We start from the raw sequence: 23,854 nt of genomic DNA, 5'->3' as shown, positions 1-23,854 counted from the left end.
CTGTAATCAGCGATAATTCATGGGACCAAGCATGCCTGGCCAATAAGCAAACAGGAGCTGAAGCTCGACGTTCTCTGAACCAATTCAAAGCAGCTTATGTTGGTTCCCTATCCCAGTCAGCAAGCATAGTAGAAGAAATTACTGGTCTGAACCCAACTCACGAAAGTAGTTTCACAGATCTAGTGGAGGAGTTTAGCACTTTGGGGATTCCTCATTTGACGCAACAGAAAATTCAAGAACAATTTGACAATACGGCTTTGAGCACCTTCGTGAAGGTCAAATCTCCACCAGAGAAACAGCTAGACTGTTATCTCTTTCCCTACCTCAATCAGAGCTTGGTTGACGGCAGCACCTATCCCTGCTCTTGGCCTACACCTTCAACCTAACGAGTTCCGAGCTGCTCTGAAATACCGTTAGGAATTCCACTCTAAGATTAGGATAGGAGATGTCCATATTGTAATCAGCTATTTTGGACATATTTGGAGATCATGCCGTTTCATGTCACGGGCGTGGCGATTTTATCTCCTCGTCATGACAGAATACGAGACGAAATAATGGCAGCTTGGTTCCGTCGGCCAATCTTTCCCTGTATGTGAGCAAAAACATGTGCCGGAAAATAATTCCAAGACCAGGCAGACGTGTATTTGCCCAGTTTTAGCAGGACAACCCTCAGCCTTAGACGTCACCATTTATGTCCCCACTGCAAGCCAGTCTTATCTCAGATGCGGCGAGGACATGTGGCTTTGCTCTAACCCTAGCAGAAGACAGAAAGATTGGGCATTATTACCAGAAGTGCAGCGATATGGACATCCACTTCATACCTTTGGCGTTAGAAACTTCTGGAGGACTATCCGAAACAACGCGGAAAACATTGAAAAGAATAGCTCTTATGTCTGATAAGAGGTTTCCAGCCCTCAGGCCTATCAGTAGCCTCAGTCGCCTCGCTTAAGTGGAATCAATAAGTGCCATGCGTGGCTCAGCTACAATGCCGATTGCAAGAGATTCGCGATTATGAGCCAGAATTGATGGTGACTCTCGCATCCAATTGTGCCGCTATGCCCAATGAGAGGGTCAAGATAATCCGGTTCAAGAACTCACTAGCCTCAAGTGATATCGGACTCACATTATGAGAGGGGAGCCCTTCTGTGTTTAAATGTCACCCAATAAGTGGGGACTTCAGTTAATTTTACCAACTTTTGTCCTCATACATCAGCAGGGAAACTTCGAAATCACCGAAGGAAACAAATTTTCTCAGACATCTAATTGAAAGTACAACTGCATTCGCAATTTGTTAAATCCTTCAATCACGAGTTTTTATTCTTACCTGACCAAAGTGGGGAGAATATAAACGAAAATTTCACGCGTGCAAATTTTGAAATGGAGAGTTGAATTTAGAATTATTGAACTGCTGATCTGCTGAATTAATTACCATGGTTTTGATAACCAAGTTAATTATAATTTACTAAAAATTGGTTATTTTTCTATATATGTTGCTTTTTTATTTGTTTTGATATTTCTGAAATAGGTAGGCTTAGGTTTTTGTTGCACGACTATTCGAGTCGTTGCCGGTGTTCTAACAGCTACGTTTTTTTAGCTGAAACAAGTTTGTTCTTGACTTGAACTGTTGAAATCTGTTTTCGAACATTAAGTTTTTTAGAACGTTCTTCTGTTTTGGAACAATAGATTTTAACTGTAGCAAGGTTACTAATACATTTTGAGAACTGCTTATTTTGTTCGAGGTCAAAAAATCCTTCTGAGAAGTTTTTCCCCATAACACTCCCTCATCCCTATATAAATTACTGAAATCGCCACCTAACGACACAGCTACCTATCTCCCCCCACTTCACACCTATCGACTTCCCGCACCTATCTCCCCCAGCTGCCTCCTGGGCACCTTCTTACCACCTGCTTATATCCCCCTTTCACCTACCTTGCCACCCCACATGCGTACTCCAACACCACACGCCTCACAATTTACACCCACCCTTTCTAAATACCTACGCCATCTGCTACGTACAACTACTTAATCTCGCTGAACAATTGACTTTTGTAGAATGTTGTCTTCTGTTTTCAAACAATGGACTTTAACTATGGCGTAGTTCACAATACATATTCTTATGGATGAGTGGGTAGTGTTCGAGTTCGAAAGGTCATTTTCAGATTTCATTTTTCAAATAATCGTCCCTCCTACCTGTCCAAATTAGATCGCGCCTTCTACCTTAACCCCCCCCCCCCCCCTAGATGCCGCCTCCACCTACTCTTCCATCTCATACGCCTACCGCCCCTCAACCCTACCCCACATGATTCCCCAAATCCACCAAATTATACCCACCCCTTCAATTACATACTCCGACCCCAGTCTACCCTCACAACTACTCAACCTCCTAGAAACCCCCAGGGGACCCACTTAGTTCTTATTGCCCTGTCTTCGAATTGTTGCCGGTTTTTACCGGCTTTTATTTCATAGCTGATACTAGTATGTTCATGATTATATCTTTTGACTTTGTTTTGGAACAATGACTTCTGTTCTAGTAAGTGGAGTTATGTTTTCGAACAATGAATCTGAACAGTAGCTTTGTTACTAACACATAGTCATTAGGAATTGCTGATGTTCCAGGTCAAATGGTAAGTTAGAGAAGTTTTTCCCATAACGGTCCCTCCTCCATATCCAAAATAAGAACGAGGCACCTAGCTACACCCCCTATTTACCCCCACCTACTTGACTACCCCCTACGTACCTCTCGCTCCCTCTTAACCACCCTATCTATATAACCTCCCCTAAATCCCTAAATACCTCCACCTTCCTATCTACTACCTACCCCCACCACCTTACCTACCTTCAAGCTAAAAAAATTTGTCAGTTCCAAAACACTATGTTCGCGATATAGGTAGAACACCAGCTCTTTATATATATATATATATATATATATATATATAAAATGTAAGAATCAGAGATTATATTGCACGACTCTGAGAATCTTGGTTTTCTACTGTCTGCTCCCGAACGTATTTACCCCTACTCTGCACCAACGTACCCCTCGGGGCGCCTACATCCCGCCTGCACCTACCTTACCACTCCATATACCCACAGACCCCAACCCTACCCCTCATGATTCCCTCAGCCCACCAACTTACACCCACCCCCTCCAGCTAAATACTCCGACCCCAATCTACCCCTACAATTACTTAACTTGTCCACTTCCTCCAACCCCTAGCCACCTACCTAGTTAATGTTGCACTGGTCCTCGAGTCTTTGCGGGTATTCTACTGGTTGTTTAGTTTTCCAGCTGAAACAAGATTGTTCGTGATTTGATCTTTTGTCTTTTTTTGAACATTAACTTCTGTTCTAGTACGTTGACGCCCTCAAACAAAAGATTTCGTCCATTTTTTTCAGAACACTATAGTTCTATTAGGTATTCAATGTTGTTTTTCGGTCTCTTTGATGTTCCCGATATTGGTAGAACACCGGCTCTTTCTCTTTGATATTTCTGGTTCAGAGATTATATTGCATGATTCTTTGAGTTTTTTTCCGGTATCCTACTGGCTGTTTTTATGCAAAATTTGTGCCCGGTTGTTTTTACGCTTTTGATCCAGGACATTCTTTGACTTTTTAGTGACTTTTTCTCACTTTAATGCTTGCTTTATGAGCGATCTCAATTGCTCCCGTTGTTTGTTGTTAACACAAAACCGATTGTGAGCGGTTGAGGAGCAAAGACGTTGTTGTAGCTTAGTTGTCAGGGTGCTGAGTTGCTATCCTGGAGGTCGGGGATTCAAACTCTATGTGGGCGGAGTGTTTGCACCCATAAAAATGTCTAAACTACACGCCAAATTTAAATTTCCACCCGCCGGTCGTTCGAGAGCAATTCATCCGACGTTAGTCGGTTTATGTTTTGACCACGTACGCACAAATTCTTACTGATAGATGCATGCGTTACAAGCAGGGTAAAGGTTTGAAAATTGCAGCTTAAAGAGCTGCTGTTGTGAAGCCTCTACGTGAACAGCAGATCCGCTAAGTTCGAGGGCTAAAATAAAATATCCCAATTGTTTACCCACTCAACAAATGGTCGCTTCTTCATGACTATGACCCCCGCTTAGTGGTGCTAGAAAACATAGACCACGATGGTGGGCTATATTTTGTGCGCGTTAGTGTAAAAGAAAATTAATCAGCTATTAACTGTGTAATTATCCTTCACCTATTAAGCTCGTTTTTTTTGAAAATTGGTCCAGAATCTTTGATGCCGTCGAAGTTGACCCGCACTAGGCAACGCTGCGGCTGTTGCCCATGTCGTGTTGAAACGTTTGAACAGTAATTTAAGAAAAACTAGGCACATGCATTCATTGTTAACAGTCGTAAAACCTCATTAACAACAGCCAAGTGACCTTTCTTGTTGAAAACTCAGACGTCGAAGTCCATTTCTTAAAGCAAGTTTTTGAATTCTCAACTGTCCTACATAATAAAAATTGTTTTCGCGCATCAATAAATTGGTTTTTACAATTCTCGTGCAATCAGTAAATTGACAAACAGTAGCAAATGACCGCAATGCCAATTAGTTATTCTGACTCTGGCATAAATTTCAACTTTTCAATGTTTTCATCAATTCAGTACTGATACTGAATTCGGTTCACCATTATTATAGGCTGCAATTTTCTCAGCGTGAGGAAACATCTTAAAAGCCTATTAAGGTTATGGCAAGGAAGTTTGATGCCGCGATGGTATTCGTGAACAAGAATTGTTCACACGTTTGCGTATTTGTTCACATTTTGACGTTTAGTTTCAGACTTAGCTGTTCGTCTGTTGATTTGAAGCTTCTCTCTTTCATTCTCGCGTGATATTCTCAACTTCATTTCATCCTCACATTTCCCAATCTGGACCTGGACCATACGACTAAGTGCTGACGATGGAGTCGTAAGTACCCCTTTTTCTCTTGTCTATATAATTTGATTAGTTTCGACCGGTCCCTTCAAACAATGCAAACGAATCTGCATGATCATTTAAAAAGAATTGAAAGATTTTGAAGAATGATTCATTGCGGAAATTTGATTTCATGCGCTAGCAGAAATGTAACCGGTCTTTCGTAGAGTAGCTTAGAAAATATATTAATGATAATGTTTGTCTGAGCTGTTTGGTGGCATTTTAGTTATAAACTGTATACTGAACATCTGTCCAATCCCAATCTTAAGGTTTGGGTCTTCTATTTTACTGTTCTCTTCTGATTTACGTTTATTGTTCTGAGTTTGGTTAATGTTGCTACTTGAAAATTAATTTTATCTCTTAAAAATCTTATAATGAAAAAACTGCTGATGAACCCTTGTTGAAAATTGGAAAATTTGTGCGAGTTAAATTTTGTGTTTGCTTCAACCTGAAAAAGCTTCAAATTGAAAGATGTTTCTTTTTAGTACCCTTCTGTAAGTAATTTTTCTATAGTTAGTTTTGATTGATACTATTGAGATACACCATTCTTATAAATTAAGATACCAACTTGTATCAGGTTCGTTGTTTAGATTGCAATAATTCTGTGAAAAGTTATATTTGATTAATGCAGTGACATCCAAAAGTCTGTTAATGATGAAAATAGGAATAAGCATTTAATGGGACGTCATTTAAAACTTGTGCTTCTTTGGTTAATTGCAAGTAATATATGTAAAAGTAGTGCGGTGTTATTTATTTGGAACGGCGGTGGTGTAACGACTTGTTTAAACGCGAATAGTCGGTTGGCTGCTGAGTGTTATTCATAACCACAGAGCAGTTATGGCTAGATGGCACTAAGCTGCACACAGGTTGCCAAATTAATCAGCAGGCTTCAGCAAAGCAACCACTCATCATAAAATATTTTCATTTTCTATTTTATAGTAGTGACTGCTGCTGATTTTCTCTTTTTCTGTCTATCTTTGTTTCTAGCTCGTTTATTTTCATCTATCGAAAACTCATTTCTTTTACTTCGCTCTCTCGTTTTCTGTCTCTAGCATTGTGTCTCTCTCTCTCGCATGTCGTGCTAGTTAATTATTTAAATTATTTATTGCCTACTTCATTGTTCAAAAAGTGAGTTAATTACCAAAACCATTCGCTGGGCGAAACTAAGGAGCGACGATAGTGGTTATGAATTGTTTTGACGACGTCTGGATGAAGGTGCGTATTGTTGCTTACTTAGTTCTCCATTAATTAATTCTGATATATTTTTCTTAAGCGTATGTCTCGAGGTGATAGTTCCTCGTCTGTGTTTTATAGTCATATGTTTCCACCATTTTATGCAAAATTTCCCCCTGGATGGTAATACCATTAGTTTTTAACAGCTTGTAAAAGCTTTTAAAAGCGACTTGTATAACACAGTAGCTGGAACTCGGTAGATGACATTTGTATTAACGCAAAGTCAATAAGCAAGTTGATGGCTTAAAAAATAATTGTCCATCTTGCATCTTGGGGCGCAACAACTCAATCTTGAATTATGCACTAATTTTTCGATATTTTTTTGTGCTCTCAAAAATGACGTCCTGACTCTGAAACAGACTTTCCTTACTTTGAGATAAGGTCAAGTGAGTACGTGTCACTCTTAAATGAAGGTTTTTGGAGAGCAGCCTATAGAAGCAGCAATAACAGATTCGTAATCAAAATACAACATCTCAAAATTTAAAAAAATTTCTCGTGGTCTGTTTCTGTTACTATCTTTTTGAGACAGCAGATCTACGAATCTTTTGCGGATATTTTCTGTCAATATGGCAGCTATATTCTCATCTCAGCCGGCGCACCTATTTTTTACGATCTAAAGTATTTCGGTTGTATTGGTGTGAATTATAAAATCTAAAAACAACAGAATCATTATAAAACGAATATAAACTTACCAAGCCAAATTTTAAAGATTCCAGCTAATTGAAGTTCGTTCTTTTATGTCTTAGTTACCATCTCTAATGCTTATCGATAGCCGCACAGCTTTAGCTGGAGCTATATTGGCCTCCTTTTGTTTTTTTATTTCGTCTTCAATATTTTTGTTACGACCATATGACGTCACAATAACTTAAATCGGCCTTTTGTTCATTCGTTCATGCAATTTAAACTGAATTGCGTACGTGACGTCATTTGTCACTCTTATCGGAGCAAGTTTTTTTGTTCATTTGAGTGATTAGGTTTTTGGTCACGCGTAGACTCTGAAACTGATTTTTCTTACTTTAATTCAAGGAGATAAGGTCAAATGAGTGCGTGTGACTTTAAATAAAGGTTATTTGAGGGCAGCTAATAGAAGCAGCAATAACGTATACGGATTCGTGAGCAAAATAAATCATCTCAGAATTTGACAAAGAAACTTCTCGTTGCTCTGTTACTGGTTTGAGACTATCTTTTTGAGACTGCAGATCAACGAAGCAATTGTGGCCTTTTTTGGCAATCTGCCAACTGTTTTTGTGTATTCGAGTTCTAGGTAAACCTCTAGATCTTGAAGCTGATTTCTTGCGTAGACCATTGTATGACAATGTTGGTTCTGAAAACAGGAACACCAGTAATCTTTTTTTTACGTTTTCGAATTTTTTTTGGAATTCTGAAGGCTAGTGTCGCGCTTCTCTCATTCTCCTGGAAGTACTTTAATACATCAGTTGTTCAGCGATTTAAAATGAGCGAAGAAGCTAAAAATGAGCGAAAAACGAAATGAAAAATCTGAACGACGGAAACCCTTAAGGCCCAGTTTTAGATGCCCTGTGTTCGTCACAGTTAGTTTTAGTCCCCAGTTCTAATGTTTATTGGTATGGATACCAATCCTGTATCTTCTTGGGGTACAGGAGTATACTTAACTGCAGAATGCAATCAAATTAGCTCGCAATTTAAAATTTTTTGATACAACTAATATTTATTTGGTTTTTTCAATTACAAGGGGGGTAATTTGAATGAATGGCGGCTATTTGCCGGTTTTGGGAATGTTAATTTGGATTCAAAGTTTCCGGGTTATAATCATTCATATTTCAAATGATTCTGTAATCGAATTTTTCCAAGCATCCGCTGATAACTTTGGTAGACATCTGGTCTTCATCTAGTATAAAGTTAAAAATGAAATAGTGAGCAGTTGATAAAATCCAAGAAGCACTCCAGTTTAGACCTGTAGACTGTAAACTTGCATTGAAGTCGTGTACATAAAATTTGCTGCCAAACCGTCAACAGTTTTTTTAAGGCATGCAGGTTTTTAAGGCATGGTCGGGGCAACCTTTTAATTTTTAGAGGTATTTGGAAAGCTCGTTTATTGTGTAACAGAAAAGTGAAAATCAGCGTTTTGGTAGAGGTAGAAAGAAACGAAAGTTTAGCTTATTTTTTTAACCATTCACTGCCTAAAGCTGTCTATACCAATGCATTTTGGATTTTGAAAGAAAGTTGTCCAATTAATAGCTGCGAAGGGAAAGCGAGGATGCTATTGTTCTCATCTTTTTTGTCGAAATGGTTTTTATAGCTGATCGTTTTTATGCGCTCTTCGTCGATTTGCCTCTTTTCTTATAAAAATATATTAAAATATATTCTGATTGCAGTGATTCTAATCATTCGCAATTGATATTCTGTTTCTGATCGAATTAAGGGCAAAATTCTCACATATTTCTCAACATTTTAGTAATATTTCGTCTGTTTTTAAGTTCGGTTTCTTTAATCTTTGGAAGGACAGGACTTTTTATTTTCAGTGTTTTGGTGTTTGATTGAAAATCAGTCATGTCTAGTTTTTTAATATGAGTTTTCTTTAAATACAGTTGTACATATAACGAAACGATGCCGAGACTGATTTTGCTCTGCCTTTGTGCGTCGTACGGGTTTTTGTTTTTTGAATTCCTGTGAGGCCTTTTGTCACGTGTAATTTATTTCTGTTTTGTTAATTCGTCTCAATTGCTAAGAATATGTCTTCCCCACTGTATCTGCTTTCCAAATGAATCTTTTGGGTGGAAGGATACTAAGGATAATTTGAAATCAGAGTCACATTCCCAAATAAATGTTTTAGTCGGGGTGATTTTTTTAAAAATGGTGTCTCGGCCTTCTAATTCGCGGTTTTTGTCCGGAAAATTTACGGGATTGGTCAAAATCTTTTTGTCACTCAAGAGATACAATACATTGTTTTGAGCTGCGTCTTTTTCGCATTTTTAGTCTGTAATTTGACGTTTCTTTTGAGAGAGCAACTCAAAGAAAGCTTAGATAAACTTGGAATGGTTGGTAAATGTTAATCATTCTAATGTTATTCTGCATAAAAGTGTGCTTTGCTTTATCCATATTTAAATTGATTAATCGATCTTTTTCGGGCGTCAGCTGATGACTTTGGCGAAGACCCCTGGTTTTCATCTACTATAAAGTTAGATCTGAAATTGAGCAGTTGATGAAATAAAATAACCGCTCCAGTTTAGTCCTCTAGACTTTAAACATGCCTTGATGTCGTCTTCATGAAATTTGCTGCCGAAACGTTTACAGGTTTTTAAGGTATCCAAAAATCAAACGGTTCGTGGGAAACTTTTAATTTTTAGAGGTATTTAAAGAATTTGGTTCATTGTGTAACATAAAAGTGAAAATCAGCGTACCGGTAGAGGTAAAGAAACAAAATTATAGCTTAATTTTTAAACCATTCACTGCCTTAAGCTATCCTTACCTATGCATTTTGAATTTTGAAAGAAAGTTCCAAAGAGATAGCCAGGCTGCTATTAGTTTCATCATTTTTTGCGACAGAATGGTGCTTAAAGCTAACCGTTTTTGTGCTCTCTCTGTCGATTTGCTTCTTTTCTTTGGCTTGTGTTTAGGTTTTTCAAAAATATATTTTGATTGAAGTTGCAGTGATTTTTAATCCTCCGAAATTGATATTACATTGTTTCTGATCCAAATATTTCTCAATGTCCTGTTTAATTTTGGTCCATTTTTGAATTCGGTTTTTTTGTTTTTGTAATGAATTTTTGTAATCGGTTTATGGCGTTTGATTAAAATCAGGCTTGTCTCATTTTTCAATGTGACGTGTCTTTATATACATTTGTAAATATACAAAAACGATGTCGAAACTGATCTTGCTTTGATTTTGCGCATCGTACGGGTTTTTGTTTTTTGAATTTCTGTATGGCGTTATTTTTTTGTGAATTTTATTTTTCAGTTTTGCTGATTCATCTCAGTTGCTAAGAATGTATCTGTCAATGTATCTACTTACCAAATGTGACTTTTGGGTCGGAGGATACAGAGGATAATTTGAAATCAGATTCATATTTGCAAAGTTTGTTTGTCAGGGTGGTTTTGTTAATTACGGAGTCCTGGTCTTCTGGTTCGCGGCTCCTGTTCAGAAAATCTACGGGATTGTTCAAAATTCTCTGTCACTCAAGTGAACAAATTTCTGATTATCAACTGTGTCTTTCTAGCATTTTTAATCAGTAATTTGACGTTCCATTTGAGCGAACAGCTCCAATAGAGCTTAGGTAACTTGGAATGGTTGGTAAATGTTAATCTATCTAATATTGTTTTGCGTAAAAGTGTGCTTTGCTTCATCCGTGATAAAAATGATTCTAATCAAGCATTAAAATGATTCTAATGGATTTTTTTCAAGCATCTAGTGATGACTTTGGTAAAGACACCTGGTTTTCATCTACTTTAAAGTTAGAGCTGAAACAGTTGATAAAATCAATGAACCACTCCAGTTTAGTCCTGTAAAATTTGAACATGCCTTTAAGTCGTGTTAATAAAATTTGCTGCCAAACCGTTAACAGGTTTTTAAGGTATCCAAAAATCTAACGGTCGGGAGGAACCTTTTGAAATTTAAGAGGTATTTAAAAAACTGGTTTTTTGTAACATAAAAGTGAACATCAGCATATAGGTAGAGTAAAGAATGAAACAAAATTGTAGCTTAATTTTAAACTTTTCACTGCCTAAAGCTATCCTTACCAATGCACTTTGAATTGCGAAAGAAAATCTTCTAATCAATAGCTGCAAGGAGATAGTGAGGCTGCTTTTGGTCGCATCATTTTTCTCGACAGACTGATGCATATAGCTAATCGTTTTGATCCGCTCTTCGTTGATTTGCCTCTTTTCTTTGGCTTGTGTTTAGGTTTTTAAAAAATTTTTTTGATTGATGTTGCAGTGATTTTAATCCTCCGCAATAGATATTACATTGTTTCTGATCCAAATATTTCTCAATGTCCTGGTTAAGTTTGATCCATTTTTAAATTTGGTGTTTTACTTTTGACAGGAAATTTTGTAATCGGTTTATGGCGGTTTTTTTAAATCATGCTTGTCTCATTTTTCAATTTTAGGTGTCTCTATGTACCTTGGTACATATACAAAAACGATGTCGAAATTGATCTTGCTTTGCTTTTCTGCGTCGTCCGTGTTTCTGATTTTTGAATTACTGGATTGCCATAATTTTTGTCTCGGGAATTTTTTTTCGGGTTTTTTTTATTTATCTCAGTTGCTAAGAATGTATCTGTCTTCCCCAATGTATCTAATTTCCAAATGTTTTTTTTTGGGTCGCAGGATACTATGGATAATTCGAAATGAAAGTCATTTTTTCAAAATTTTTTTTTTAGTCAGGGTGATTCTGTTGACTACGGGGTCCCGGTCTTCTGATTTGTGGCTCTTGTTCAGAAAATCTGCGGGATTGTTCCAAATCTTGTCACTCAAAAGAAAAAATATCATTATGAACTCTGTCTTTAACATTTTTTACTGAGTAATTTGATGTTTCTTTTGAGCGAGCAAATCAAAGAAAGCTTAGGTAACTTGTAATGGTTGGTAAATGTTAATCTATCTGATGTTGTTTTGCGCGAAAGTGTACTTCATCCATAATTAAAATGATTCTAATCGAATTTTTTCAAGCCTCCGCTGATGACTGGTAAAGACACCTGGTTTTCATCTACTTTGAAGTTAGAACTGAAATAGTGAGCAAAGAACCACCCCAGTTTAGACCTGTAGAATTTCAACATGCCTTGAAGTCGTGTTCATAAAATTTTGCTTGCCAAAACGTTACCAGGTTTTTAAGGTATCCAAAAATCTAACGGTCGGGAGGAACCTGTTGAAATTTAAGAGGTATTTAAAAAACTGGTTTTGTAACAGAAAAGTGAACATCAGCATATAGGTAGAGTAAAGAATGAAACAAAAGTGTAGCTTAATTTTTAAACCATTCACTGCCTAAGGCTATCCCTACCAATGCATTTTGAATTTTGAAAGAAAGTTTCAAAGAGATAGCCATTCTGCTATTGTTCTCAACTTATTTTTGCGATGGAATAGAGCTTATAGCTAACTGTTTTTATGTGCTCGTCGATTTGCATCTTTTATTTGGCTTGTGCTTAAGTTTTTAAAATAATATTTTGATTGAAGTTGCAGTTGTTTCTAATCCTCCGCAATTGATTTACATTTTTCCTGATCCCAGTAGATCTCAATATCTTAGCTAATTTTTGTCCATTTTTGAATTCTGTTTTTTTGTTTTTGAAAGGAATTATTGTAATCAATGTTTATGGCGTTTGAATAAAATCAGGCTTGTCTCATTTTTTAATGTGAGGTGTCTTTATTTACATTTCAACATTTATCAAAACGATGTCGGAACTGATCTTGCTTTCTTTTTGTGCCTTGTACTAGTTTCTGTTTTTGAATTGCTGTTTTGCCCTATTTTTTGTCACGTGTTTTTTTTCAGTTTTGTTGATTTATCTCAGTTGCTAAGAATGTATCTGTCTTCCCCAATATATCTAATTTCCAAATGTTTTTTTGGGTCGCAGGATACTAAGCATAATTCGAAATGAGAGTCATTTTTTCAAATATTTTTTTTAAGTCAGGGTAATTCTGTTAACTACGGGGTCCCGGTCTTCTGAATCGAGGCTCTTGTTCATAAAATCTACGGGATTGTTTAAAATCTTTTGTCACTCAAGAGACAGAACATCTCGTTATGAATTGTGTCTTTCTAGCATTTTAATCTGTAATTTGATTTTTCTTTTGAACGAGCAATTCAACGAAAATTTATGTGAACTTGGAATGGTTGCTAAATGTTAATCTATCTAATGTTTTGCGTAAAGGCGTGCCTCATCCATATTTAAAACAATTCTAATCGATTTTTTTCAAGCTTCCGCTGATGACTTTGGTAAAGGCACGTGGTTTCCATCTACTTTAAAGTTGGAACTGAAATAGTGAGCAGTTGATAAAATCAAAGAACCACCACAGTTTTGGGCTGTAGACTTTAAGCATGCCTTGAAGTCGTGTTCATAAAATTTTGCTGCCAAAACATTACCAGGTTTTTAAGGTATCCAAAAATCTAACGGTCGGGAGGAACCTGTTGAAATTTAAGAGGTATTTAAAAAACTGGTTTTTTGTAACAGAAAAATGAACATCAGCATATAGGTAGAGTAAAGAATGAAACAAAAGTGTAGCTTAATTTTTAAACCATTCACTGCCTAAGGCTATCCCTACCAATGCATTTTGAATTTCGAAAGAAAGTTTCAAAGAGATAGCCATTCTGCTATTATTCTCAACTTTTTTTTGCGATTGAATAGAGCTTATAGCTAACCGTTTTTATGCGCTCTTCGTCGATTTGCCTCTTATTTGGCTTGTGCTTAGGTTTTTTAAAATTATATTTTGATTGAAGTTGCAGTTATTTCTAGTCCTCCGCAATTGATTTACATTTTTTCTGATCCAAGTAGATCTCAATATCTTAGCTAAATTTTGTCCATTTTTGAATTCTGTTTTGTTTTTGAAAGGAATTATTGTAATCAATGTTTATGGCGTTTGAATAAAATCAGGCTTGTCTCATTTTTTAATGTGAGGTGTCTTTATTTACATTTCAACATTTATAAAAACGATGTTGGAACTGATCTTGCTTTCTTTTTGTGCCTCGTACAAGTTTCTGCTTTTTGAATTGCTGTAATGCCCTATTTTTTGTCACGTGAGTTTTTTTTCAGTTTTGTTGATTTATCTCAGTTGCTAAGAATGTATCTGTCTTCCCCAATGTATCTAATTTCCAAATATTTTTTTGGGTCGCAGGATACTAAGGATAATTCAAAGTGAGAGTCATTTTTTCAAATACTTTTTTTAGTGAGGGTGATTCTGTTAACTACGGGGTCCCGGTCTTCTGAATCGAGGCTCTTGTTCATAAAATCTACGGGATTGTTCAAAATCTTTTTTCACTCAGGAGACAAAACATTTCGTTATAAACTGTTTTTCTAGCATTTTAATCAGTAATTTGTTGTTTCTTTTGAGCGAGAAGTTCAAAGAAAGCTTAGGTAAACTTGGAATAGTTGGTAAATGTTAATCTATCTAATGTTTTGCGTAAAATTGTGCTTCATCCATATTTAAAACAATTATAAGCAAATTTTTTAAGCATCCGCTGATGACTTTGGTTAAGACACCTGGTTTTCATCTACTTTAAAGTTAGAACTGAAATAGTGAGCAGTTGATAAAATCAAAGAACCACCCCAGTTTAGAGCTGTAGATTTAAAAACATGCCTTGAAGTCGGTGTTTATAATATTTGCTGCCAAACCGTTAACAGTTTTTTTAAGGTATCCAAAAATCAGACTGTCGGGCGGAACCTTTTAAATTTAAGACATTTTTAAAAAAACTGGTTTATTGTATAACACAAAAGTGAACATCAGCGTATTGGTGAAGAAAGAAACAAAAATAGCTTAATTTTTAAACTATTCACTTCCTAAAGCTATTCCTACCAATGCATTTTGATTTTTGAAAGAAAATTCCAAAGAGATAGCCATTCTGTTATTGGTTTCAACATTTTTTGCGACAGAATGGTGCTAATAGCTAACCGTTTTTATGCGCTCTTCGGCGATTTGCCTCTTTTAATTGGCTTGTACTTGGGTTTTTAAAGTAATATTTTGATTGAAGTTGCAGTGATTTCTAATCCTTCGCAATTGATTTACATTGTTTCTGATCCAATTAGTTCTCAATATCCTTACTAATTTTTGTCCATTTTTGATTTCGGTTTTATAATTTTTGAAAGGAATTATTGTAATCAATGCTTATGGCGTTTGAAAAAAATCAGGCTTGTCTAATTTTATAATGTGAGGTGTCTTTGTATGCATTTGGAAATATACAAAAACGATGTCGAAACTGTTCTTGCTGTGCTTCTGTGCCTCGTACGAGTTTCTGCCCTTTTGAATTGCTGTAATGCCTATTTTTTTGTCACGTGAATTTTTCTCTTATTTGTTGATTTATCTCAGTTGCTAAGAATGTATCTGTCTTCTCCAATGTATCTACTTTCCAAACGTATCTTTTGGGTAGGAGGATACAAATGATGATTTCAATTCAGATCCATATTTTCAAATAATTCTCTTGTCAGGTTCATTTTGTTGACTACGGGGTCCCGGTCTTCTGATTTGTGGCTCTTGTTCAGAAAATCTGCGGGATTGTTCAGAATCTTGTCACTCAAAAGAAAAAATATCTCATTATGAACTGGGTCTTTCTAACATTTTTACTGAGTAATTTGTTGTTTCTTTTGAGCGAGCAAATCAAAGAAAGCTTAGGTAACTTGTAATGGTTGGTAAATGATAATCTATCTGATGTTGTTTTGCGTGAAAGTGTACTTCATCCGTATTTAAAATGATTCTAATCGAATTTTTTCAAGCCTCAAGCCTGAGCTGATGACTGGTAAAGACACCTGGTTTTCATCTACTTTGAAGTTAGAACTGAAATAGTGAGCAAAGAACCACCCCAGTTTAGACCTGTAGAATTTCAACATGCCTTGAAGTCGTGTTCATAAAATTTTGCTGCCAAAACGTTACCAGGTTTTTACGGTATCCAAAAATCTAACGACGGTCGGGAGGAACCTGTTGAAATTTAAGAGGTATTTACAAAACTGGTTTTTTGTAACAGAAAAGTGAACATCAGCATATTGGTAGAGTAAAGAAAGAAACAAAAGTAGCCTAATTTTTAAACTATTCACTTCCTAAAGCTATCCCTACCAATGCATTTTGAGTTTTGAATGAAAACTCCAAAGAGATAGCCATTCTGTTATTGGTTTCAACTTTTTTTGCGACAGAATGGTGCTAATAGCTAACCGTTTTTATGCGCTCTTCGTCGATTTGCCTCTTTTAATTGGCTTGTGCTTCGGCTTTTAAAATAATATTTTGCTTGAAGTTACAGTGATTTATAATCCTTCGCAATTGATTTACAGTGTTTCTGATCCAATAAGTTCTCAATATCTTAGCTATTTTTTGTCCATTTTTGAATTCTGTTTTAAATTTTGAAAGGAATTATTGTAATCAATGCTTATAGCGTTTGAATGAAATCAGGCTTGTCTAATTTTGTACTGTGAGGTGTCTTTGTATATATTTGGAAATATACAAAAACGATGTCGAAACTGTTCTTGCTGTGCTTTTGTGCCCCTTACGAGTTTCTTCCCTTTTGAATTGCTCTAATGCCTTATTTTTTGTCACGTGAATTTTTTTCATATTTGTTGATTTATCTCAGTTGCTAAGAATGTATCTGTCTTCCCCAATGTATCTACTTTCCAAATGTATCTTTTGGGTAAGAGAATACAAAGGATAATCCGAAATCAGAGTCATATTTTCAAATATATTGCTTCTGTCAGGGTGATTTTGTTAACTACGGGGTCCCGGTCTTCTGATTCACGGCTCTTGTTGAGAAAATCTACGGGATTGTTCAGAATCTTTTGTCACTCAAGAGAAAAAATATCTCATTATGTCGGGTGGAATTTTTTTACTTTTAGAGGTATTTATAAAACTGGTTTATTGTGTAGCAGAAAAATGAACATCAGCGTATTGGGTAAACAAAGAAACGAAAGTGAAGCTTAAATTTTAAACCATTCACTGCCTAAAGCTATCCTTACCAATGCATTTTGAATTGTGAAGGAAGGTTTTCTATTTAATTGCTGCAAAGAGTTAGCGAGGCTGCTATTGGTCTCATCTTTTTTCTCGACAGACTGATGCCTATAGCTAACCGTTTTGGTCCGCCCTTTGTTGATTTACCTCTTTTCTCTGGCTTGTGTTTATGTTTTTTAAAAGTAAATTTTGATTGAAGTTGCAGTGATTTCTAGTCCTCTGCAATTGATATTACATTGTTTCTGATTGAAATAAGTGGAAAATCCTGTCTTATTTCACAATATATTAATTAAATTTCGTCTGTTTTTAATTTGTATTTTTTTTAATCTTTGAAGGGACTTTTTGTACTCAGTGTCTATGGAGTTTGTTTCAGGCGTCTCTTTTTTTAATGTGAGATTTCTTTGTATACAGTTTTAATATACAAAAACGATGTCGAGACTGATATTGCTTTGCTTTTGTGTATCGTATGGGTTTTTGTTTTTTAATTGCCGTGAGGCCTTCTTTTTTGTCACGTGTAATTTATTTCTGTTTTGTTGATTCGTCTCAGTTGCTAAGAATGTATGTATTCCCCAATGTATCTGCTTTCCAAATGTATCTTTTGGGCAGCAGGATACCAAGGATAATTTGAAATCAGAGTCACATTCCTAAATAATTTTTTAGTTTGGGTGGTTTTAAAAATGGTGTCTCGGCCTTCTAATTCGCGGCTTTTGTCTGGAAAATCTACGGGATTGTTCAAAATCTTTTTGTCACCCAAGAGATACATTATTGATATGAACTGTATCTTTCTCGCATTTTTAATCAGGAATTTGATGTTCCTTTTATGTGAGCAACTCAAAAAAAGCTTAGGTGAACTTGAAATAGTTGGTGAATGTTAATTTTTTAAATGTTATTTTGCCTAAATCATTGCTTTGCTTCAAAAATTTTGCAATAAGTCATGAAGGGAATAAAACTGAATTACTTTGAGGTTTTGATGCCCATGAGTCGCACGTTACATCTAGTGACTTGAAAAGAAGCAAGAAATGCATGTGAAATAGCTATTTATCATCATCCGCAGCAGTTGTGGTGTTTATTGCGGATGAGCCGTTGTTTTACAGTTTTGATTGGGCTGTCACTGCAGTAGAAAGCATGCTGTGCTGCCTCTAATGATTGCTCTCTCTAATTTCCTTTGGCACACCTGCGTCTTGTGCTATTTATTATTAATAAGTCGATCCCAATCTGCTCAAAGCTCCCTTTCTTCCTCAGCCTACCTCAGTCTTTATTCTCCCAGCCACAAATCCCCCCTTGCTCTTTCTCTCTCCCGCTCTCTCAGCCTTTCTTGTGATAGATTGATTGGATAATAGGTATAGTAATATTAGTGCTAAGTATGCGTACGCCTTATGAAGCACAATTTTTGCTGATGGTCTTTTAACAATGGAATCAGAAGTATAATCTTCGATAGAGAATAGAGATCGAATGGTTTACTTGCTTGATAGCTGATGTGCTTGGAGATTTAGAATCCCATAATGTCTGCGTCTGCACTGGTTATTGTTGTTTTGTCCTTTTTTGTTTTGCTTTGTTTGTTTCTTTATTCAGTACTAAACTAACTCCCCCTCTCTCCCCGTTGCGTTCCGGACGCATTGTTGGCATAAAAAGAAAATTTATTAAAAATTTTAATAATTTATATTCTGTTCCAGTAACAGAGTCTTTCCCCTTCCCCCTTTGCTTCATAATTTTCATATTTCATCCGAGTTGTGTGCGCTTGACTTGTCCTTTTGCTCTTTATTCCTCGATGCGGCTTTGGCCATTGGGAAATTGGTTGAAGCGCAGACGGCTTTGTTGCTTACCGGCCGCCCTGTACCTCTTTTAAGAGGTTAGGTAACAAATGGGGAGGGGGTTTGTTGTTTGTTTGTTTGTTTGTTGCTTCCTTTGCCCTGTGTGTGTTGAGCATTCGTAAGTTGGCCGGGCTATTCCTAATAGTACTTCTGCAACATTACTAGTATCTATTGTGAACTGTATTATTAATTTTTGCGTTTTCTGCATGTAGCTCTATTACCCTTGCTGGCTGAGATGATAAATTGTAATGAGCTGCTGTATGTTTATTTTGAACTCTAAGTCCCACTATTGCTGAGTTGGCTAGGCTTGGATATAGATGTGGAATTTGGGGGTGGAATAAAAGACAAGTATAACTAGAAGGAGCAATTAGTTGGGTGAACAGTTTGGTGTGACTTTTAACAGCTCTGATTCTGCTAACTGTGTCCCTTTGCTTATAAGACTGCGATGTCCTATCAATAGCAACACATACCCCCCTATACACTGAACTACCATTACCAACAGTACTTTTTATCCTGACTGTTTGTTTTGTTTTGTTTGTATTTTGGATGCAACCGGCGCTTTTCTAGTATTAGCAACAGTCATCTTTTGGTCTGGCTTGGCTAGGCTAGGCTAAGGAACCGGTTCTTTGTCTAAACTCTTTATTTTCCTCATTTTCATTCCCTCTTTTGCTCTGTTTATCCTAAGCAAGAGTCTTTTCTTTCCTCAGCTATTAGTTCCCACTTTGGATATTTATATTTATTTACTCCCTCTATCCATCTATACATCTCAATAGTCTGTAAAAAGTACAGTACAGTATAATTTGAGATGTTGTATGCGTGTATGTGCTGCAGTGCAGTTCTTTACCACAGCTACGCGAGTAGCTTCACTTCATAAAGATCCCCCGACCAGCTCAGCTTAGCTAATAAAAACTGAAAACACACTCTTTGTTCATACGTCTTCCCATTAATATTTAATCTTGAGAGCCAGGCATTTGGCTGTACTTGCTTATGTATACGTGCTACTATAGTGAAAAAGTAGAAAAACTAACAGTTTTGTTGTGTGCATTCCGCTGTGTAATAGTGTATAATGGTCTCGAATATTAAAGACACAGTAATCCTTAGTTCTCATTTTGTTTTTTATTTCTTTTTATAAATCCAGGTTGCATCTGTCCAAAGTAGTCTTGTTGAATTCAATAGTCCCTTTCTGTTTCTTTACTATTTACTTTGTATTATTGTTATTGGTTTTTGGTTTCGTGTTTCAACAGTGCTCTCTCTTTTCTTTCAATCGAGTTCCATCGGCAGGTCCAAAAGTGTTTGTGCTCGTTTTAAACTTGTTTTGTAATCAACATAAGAACCGAATGTGTTGGTGGTTTATTAATTACAATTACTCAGATCGCTGAGTTTATTCGATGTGATTAAAAGTGCCTTAATGCTAGAGTGATTGGTATTAACAAAATTTTTTTTACTTATTCATGTTTGCTGCGAAAGTTAAAACCTCATTATTGATTAGTTGTACAGCAGTGTTTTAATAATGCGTACTATTCAGTGATTTATTTGGCCAAGTAATTTTAAATTTTAATTTGTGTTTTTGGTTGGTTAGAGTTATAAAAAAGTAACAACGGCATAGCACTGTGAATGAAAAGTGCAGAAAAAGAGCGCTCGCTCACTGACTTGATTTAACATCTGGCGAGGCTTCATAACTTTCTTGAGTTCCATCTGTGACCGTGCGTAACAATCCAACTGAAACTTTGCATTGGGAACAGCAGCATCCATGCACAGTTGGAGCTCCCGTGCCATTCCTTGCTTTTTATGCTCCATTAGTTGAAAGAAACAAACACACACTCGCATAATTTTATTCATACATATACTCGCACAAACGCAACAACAAAAACACATACCAACTTCTTTATACAAGTATTTTTTGTTCACAAACTTTATTTTGTAGTTATTTTCAATATAAAACTTCAAAGAAGAGTGACACGCAGATATTTAGTGTCCTAGTTGGTTATATTAGATCTTTCAAAAGATTCAAACCGCACTGGTTTATTTTGAATCATTCCATTTCTTTGGTCATTATTTGTTACTGTATTAATTTGGCAACCTCCGGTTAAAGAAGTTCCTAATCTTCTCTAACAATTGCACCGGGATAATGAAGGTTTGTTTGTTTTTTCTTGTAAAAAGGATTTTTGTGTACAAGTTGGCATCATTCCACACCTAAAGTGATCCCGATAAACTAAATGGATCATAGGGTTACTCTAAGATTCCATTTTCACCATTAAAGATTTCTATCTCTTCTCTTGAATTTCCCTCTGTCTCTCAAAACCCTCACTCATATAATCCTGAGAAGACATTCAAAAATATTATAGGTTTTGTTTGCTCTGTTGGTTCCGTGTACATTATTTCAACTGATGTTAGCTGTATTAATGTCTAAATATGAACATAGTGATTGATCATGCTGTAATATTATTGGATTGCCACTACCTTCTGAGTAAAGCCTCCCACACATTGTAAAAATTTGGTTTGGAAGGAGTATAAATGGTTCCGTGCTTTTCTCTTCTATCTGCTTTATTCTATTTCATCTCACCTCTCTACTTTCTTCTTGTCTAGCGTGGTTCCGATGCCGACCTCTTTGCCCCTACACCCTCTGCGGTCGCAAGTGTGCCGGCCACAGCGGCAGGACACCACTACGCGGCCCAGGGTCTATCGGGGGCATCGCCCCATCAACTGGGTGCCGGAGGACCACCAGGTGCGGCTAACCAGTCAATGTATTCGCCACAATTGGCAACCCAATTGGCTGCTCTGAATTCAGCTGCAGCCGCTGCCGCAGTGGCAGGAAGCCCTAGTGCTGCAGCACTGTCGTTGCCCGGCTACGGAGGCATGGGAGGGAACCCGGCTGCCGCTGGTGCTAATAACCTGAATATTTTCTCTCAAGGTACTATCTCTTTCCTATTGTAACTTTCTCCCTTTAATCATTGACTATGCCTATTGCACTGAAATTTTGTACCTTTAAATCACATCCTTGTTCCATTGTTTTGTATATCATGAGAGGGATCTGATGTTTTGATCAATTTAATTTAATTTTCCTCCTATAATACCTAATGTGTATTTTGGAAGTGTTTGCGAATTATTAGGAAACCAAATGTCAATAAGTTCGACCCCCAACCGCAAGCATAAAAAGGATAGTATGAATTTGCTAGCAAATTCCATTGTGTGTTTTAGTGTCTCCGTTTTCTGGAAATGACGCCAAGAAGGTGTGTAGTTCTTACAAGTTTTCGAATTCATTCTTTATTCTTGTATAGCGTGGTAAATGTGGGATTTGGTTTTCCAGGTGAAGTTGGACAATTTCAACCTCTCTGGGGGCGGAGGTGCAGCAGCACTTCAGCAAACATATCATGCTTCCGCTGGTATCAATCAGCCCCAGCAGCAACAGCCACCCCAGTCTCTGGGTAATCTTGGGGGCACTGCGCCTCCCTCCAAATTTGTCACTATTTGCAACCTTCCCGAGGGAACTACACAACCTGAGATAATTGGATTGGGTGCTAAGGATGGCAAGATCGTGGCTGCACAGGTAATATAGTAAAGCTAGAAATAATATTTCCCAGAAATTAGAGTTGAAAGAAAACCCATAAATATCCTTAAAACCAATTGCAAGAATCTTCAGTTTTTGGGCATGCGTCAAATCTTGCGGCTCTTAATAAATTCGAAATGCATGATCTTTTTATGGAATCTGTGGAAGTTTCTAATTTTATTGTTAGAAAACTTTAACTGAGTTTGAAAATTATCAGATTTTGTCTGATTAATAGCCGCACAGCGGTAGCTGGGGCTATTATTGGCCTTCTCTTGGTTTTTTATAGCTGCGAAGCTGTAAGCTGAGCGAAGCTATATTGCGGTGCTCTTGGTTTTTTTACAATTCAAAGAATTTTTAAGATCTGTTCAAACATTTTCATGATTTTTGAAGTCAAATTGGAGTAGTGATTTTGGTCACGCCGAAACAGGAAGTGGAGCGAAAAAGCGAGTGGTTTTGCGGCGTGAATTGTTTTCGCTCCAAATTTAAAGTAGAGTGAGAAAACGGTGTTTGAACAAAAATTGGCTTTCTCGCTAGTGGTTTTTTGTTCACATGCGGCAATTTGACTTTGATTTCTACTGTTTTTTCGTTTTTTTTTGGATCGGATTTTTTTCTAAATGGTTTTACCAAGCCATTCATAGTCCGTTCTAGGTCTAGTTTTCTGTTTAGTCAATGAAAATTCTTTGAATTGTACGTCAGGACTTGTCCTGCTATGTTTTTTGTTTCGTCTGACGCTCTTTTTTCGTTTTACATATGTTCACACAGCAAAGCTGAAAAAGTCAAATTTTCTGAATGACTTCTTCCTCTCACTAACGGCATTTGCGCGCGTGATGTCATTTCTCACTCGCTTTAGAAAAAGTTTTTAGGTTATTTGCGTGATTAGATTTTGATCATACGTGACTTACCTCACTCAATAAAATGACTTTTGCACTTTAAAACTTAAGTTTAAATTGAATTTGTTTAAGGTCAAAGGAACTCATTTGTGCAGTAAAGGTCCCTAATAAGAGGCTTCTGCGGAATGAATTTTAACAAGCTTTATTGATGTATCGCTGAACGTTTTTTACCTAGTTTTTTGAGCGGCGTCAATTTTTCTTCAATTTAGATCTTTATCTGTTTCTATCTCTATTATATGGCAAGCATGTCTATTCTTTCTCAGCTATTCCGGCAATCTGCCGGCTATGTTTTACAATTCAAAGAATTTGAATTGTATTGGGGCGCTGTCTTTTTTTTAAGATCTGTTCCACACATTTTCATGATTTTTGAAGTCAAAATGGATTAGTGATTTTGGTCACGCCGAAACAGAAAGTGGAGCGAAAAAACGAGTGGTTTTGCGGCGTGACATTTTTTCGCTCTAATTTTAAAGTAGAGTAAGAAAACGGTCTTTCAGCAAAAATTCGCTTTCTCGCTAGTGGTTTTTGTTCACATGCGGCAACTTACTTCGATTTTTTAACTTTTTTCTAAACGGTTTTTCCAACCCAGATACTGCTGTTTTTTGGGTAAGCAGTTGAAGCCCGGAAGGCATTATGTTATTTAACAGCTCTCTTAGAAGACAGTCATTGTAAAACGGTAGTTTTTCAGCGGTTGGGACCCCCTCCAAACCTCCTTCTCACCCCAACGCACTAATCCGATCCTACTGCTAGCACCCCTGATCCCAAGGTGATTACTACCGACGCCAACCGCTCGCCGGTATTTTGAGAGCAATTCGCCTGACGTTAGTCAGTTATGTTTAAAAAAATAAATTGTTTTTCTACT

The 23,854-nt window shown here is 36.7% G+C and overlaps 1 protein-coding gene across 6 annotated transcripts in view; it reads left to right on the top strand.

Moving 5' to 3' along the window:
• Window positions 1–4,772: 4,772 nt before the first annotated feature.
• LOC142345763 (polypyrimidine tract-binding protein 1-like) overlaps window positions 4,773–23,854 on the top strand; it is a 54,920-nt gene continuing 35,838 nt past the window's right edge. For 2 of the 6 annotated variants that reach the window (XM_075398078.1, XM_075398074.1), the window contains exons 1-4: window positions 5,830–6,127; window positions 21,145–21,469; window positions 21,757–21,788; window positions 21,866–22,105. In XM_075398078.1, coding sequence (XP_075254193.1) covers window positions 6,098–6,127; window positions 21,145–21,469; window positions 21,757–21,788; window positions 21,866–22,105 — 627 coding nt within the window. In that variant the 5' untranslated portion in view covers window positions 5,830–6,097. Of the gene's footprint in view, window positions 4,907–5,824; window positions 6,128–18,904; window positions 20,693–21,144; window positions 21,470–21,756; window positions 21,789–21,865; window positions 22,106–23,854 lie in introns of those variants that run through there. The other 4 variants (XM_075398079.1, XM_075398075.1, XM_075398077.1 and 1 more) reach the window with 4 other exon arrangements.

The sequence above is a fragment of the Convolutriloba macropyga genome, chromosome 9 (assembly GCF_964194025.1).
Source record: "Convolutriloba macropyga chromosome 9, txConMacr16.3, whole genome shotgun sequence".
Classification (NCBI taxonomy): domain Eukaryota; kingdom Metazoa; phylum Xenacoelomorpha; order Acoela; family Convolutidae; genus Convolutriloba; species Convolutriloba macropyga.
The sequence above is the reverse complement of the archived record's forward strand: the minus strand, read 5'-3'. Positions and strand labels throughout refer to the sequence as shown.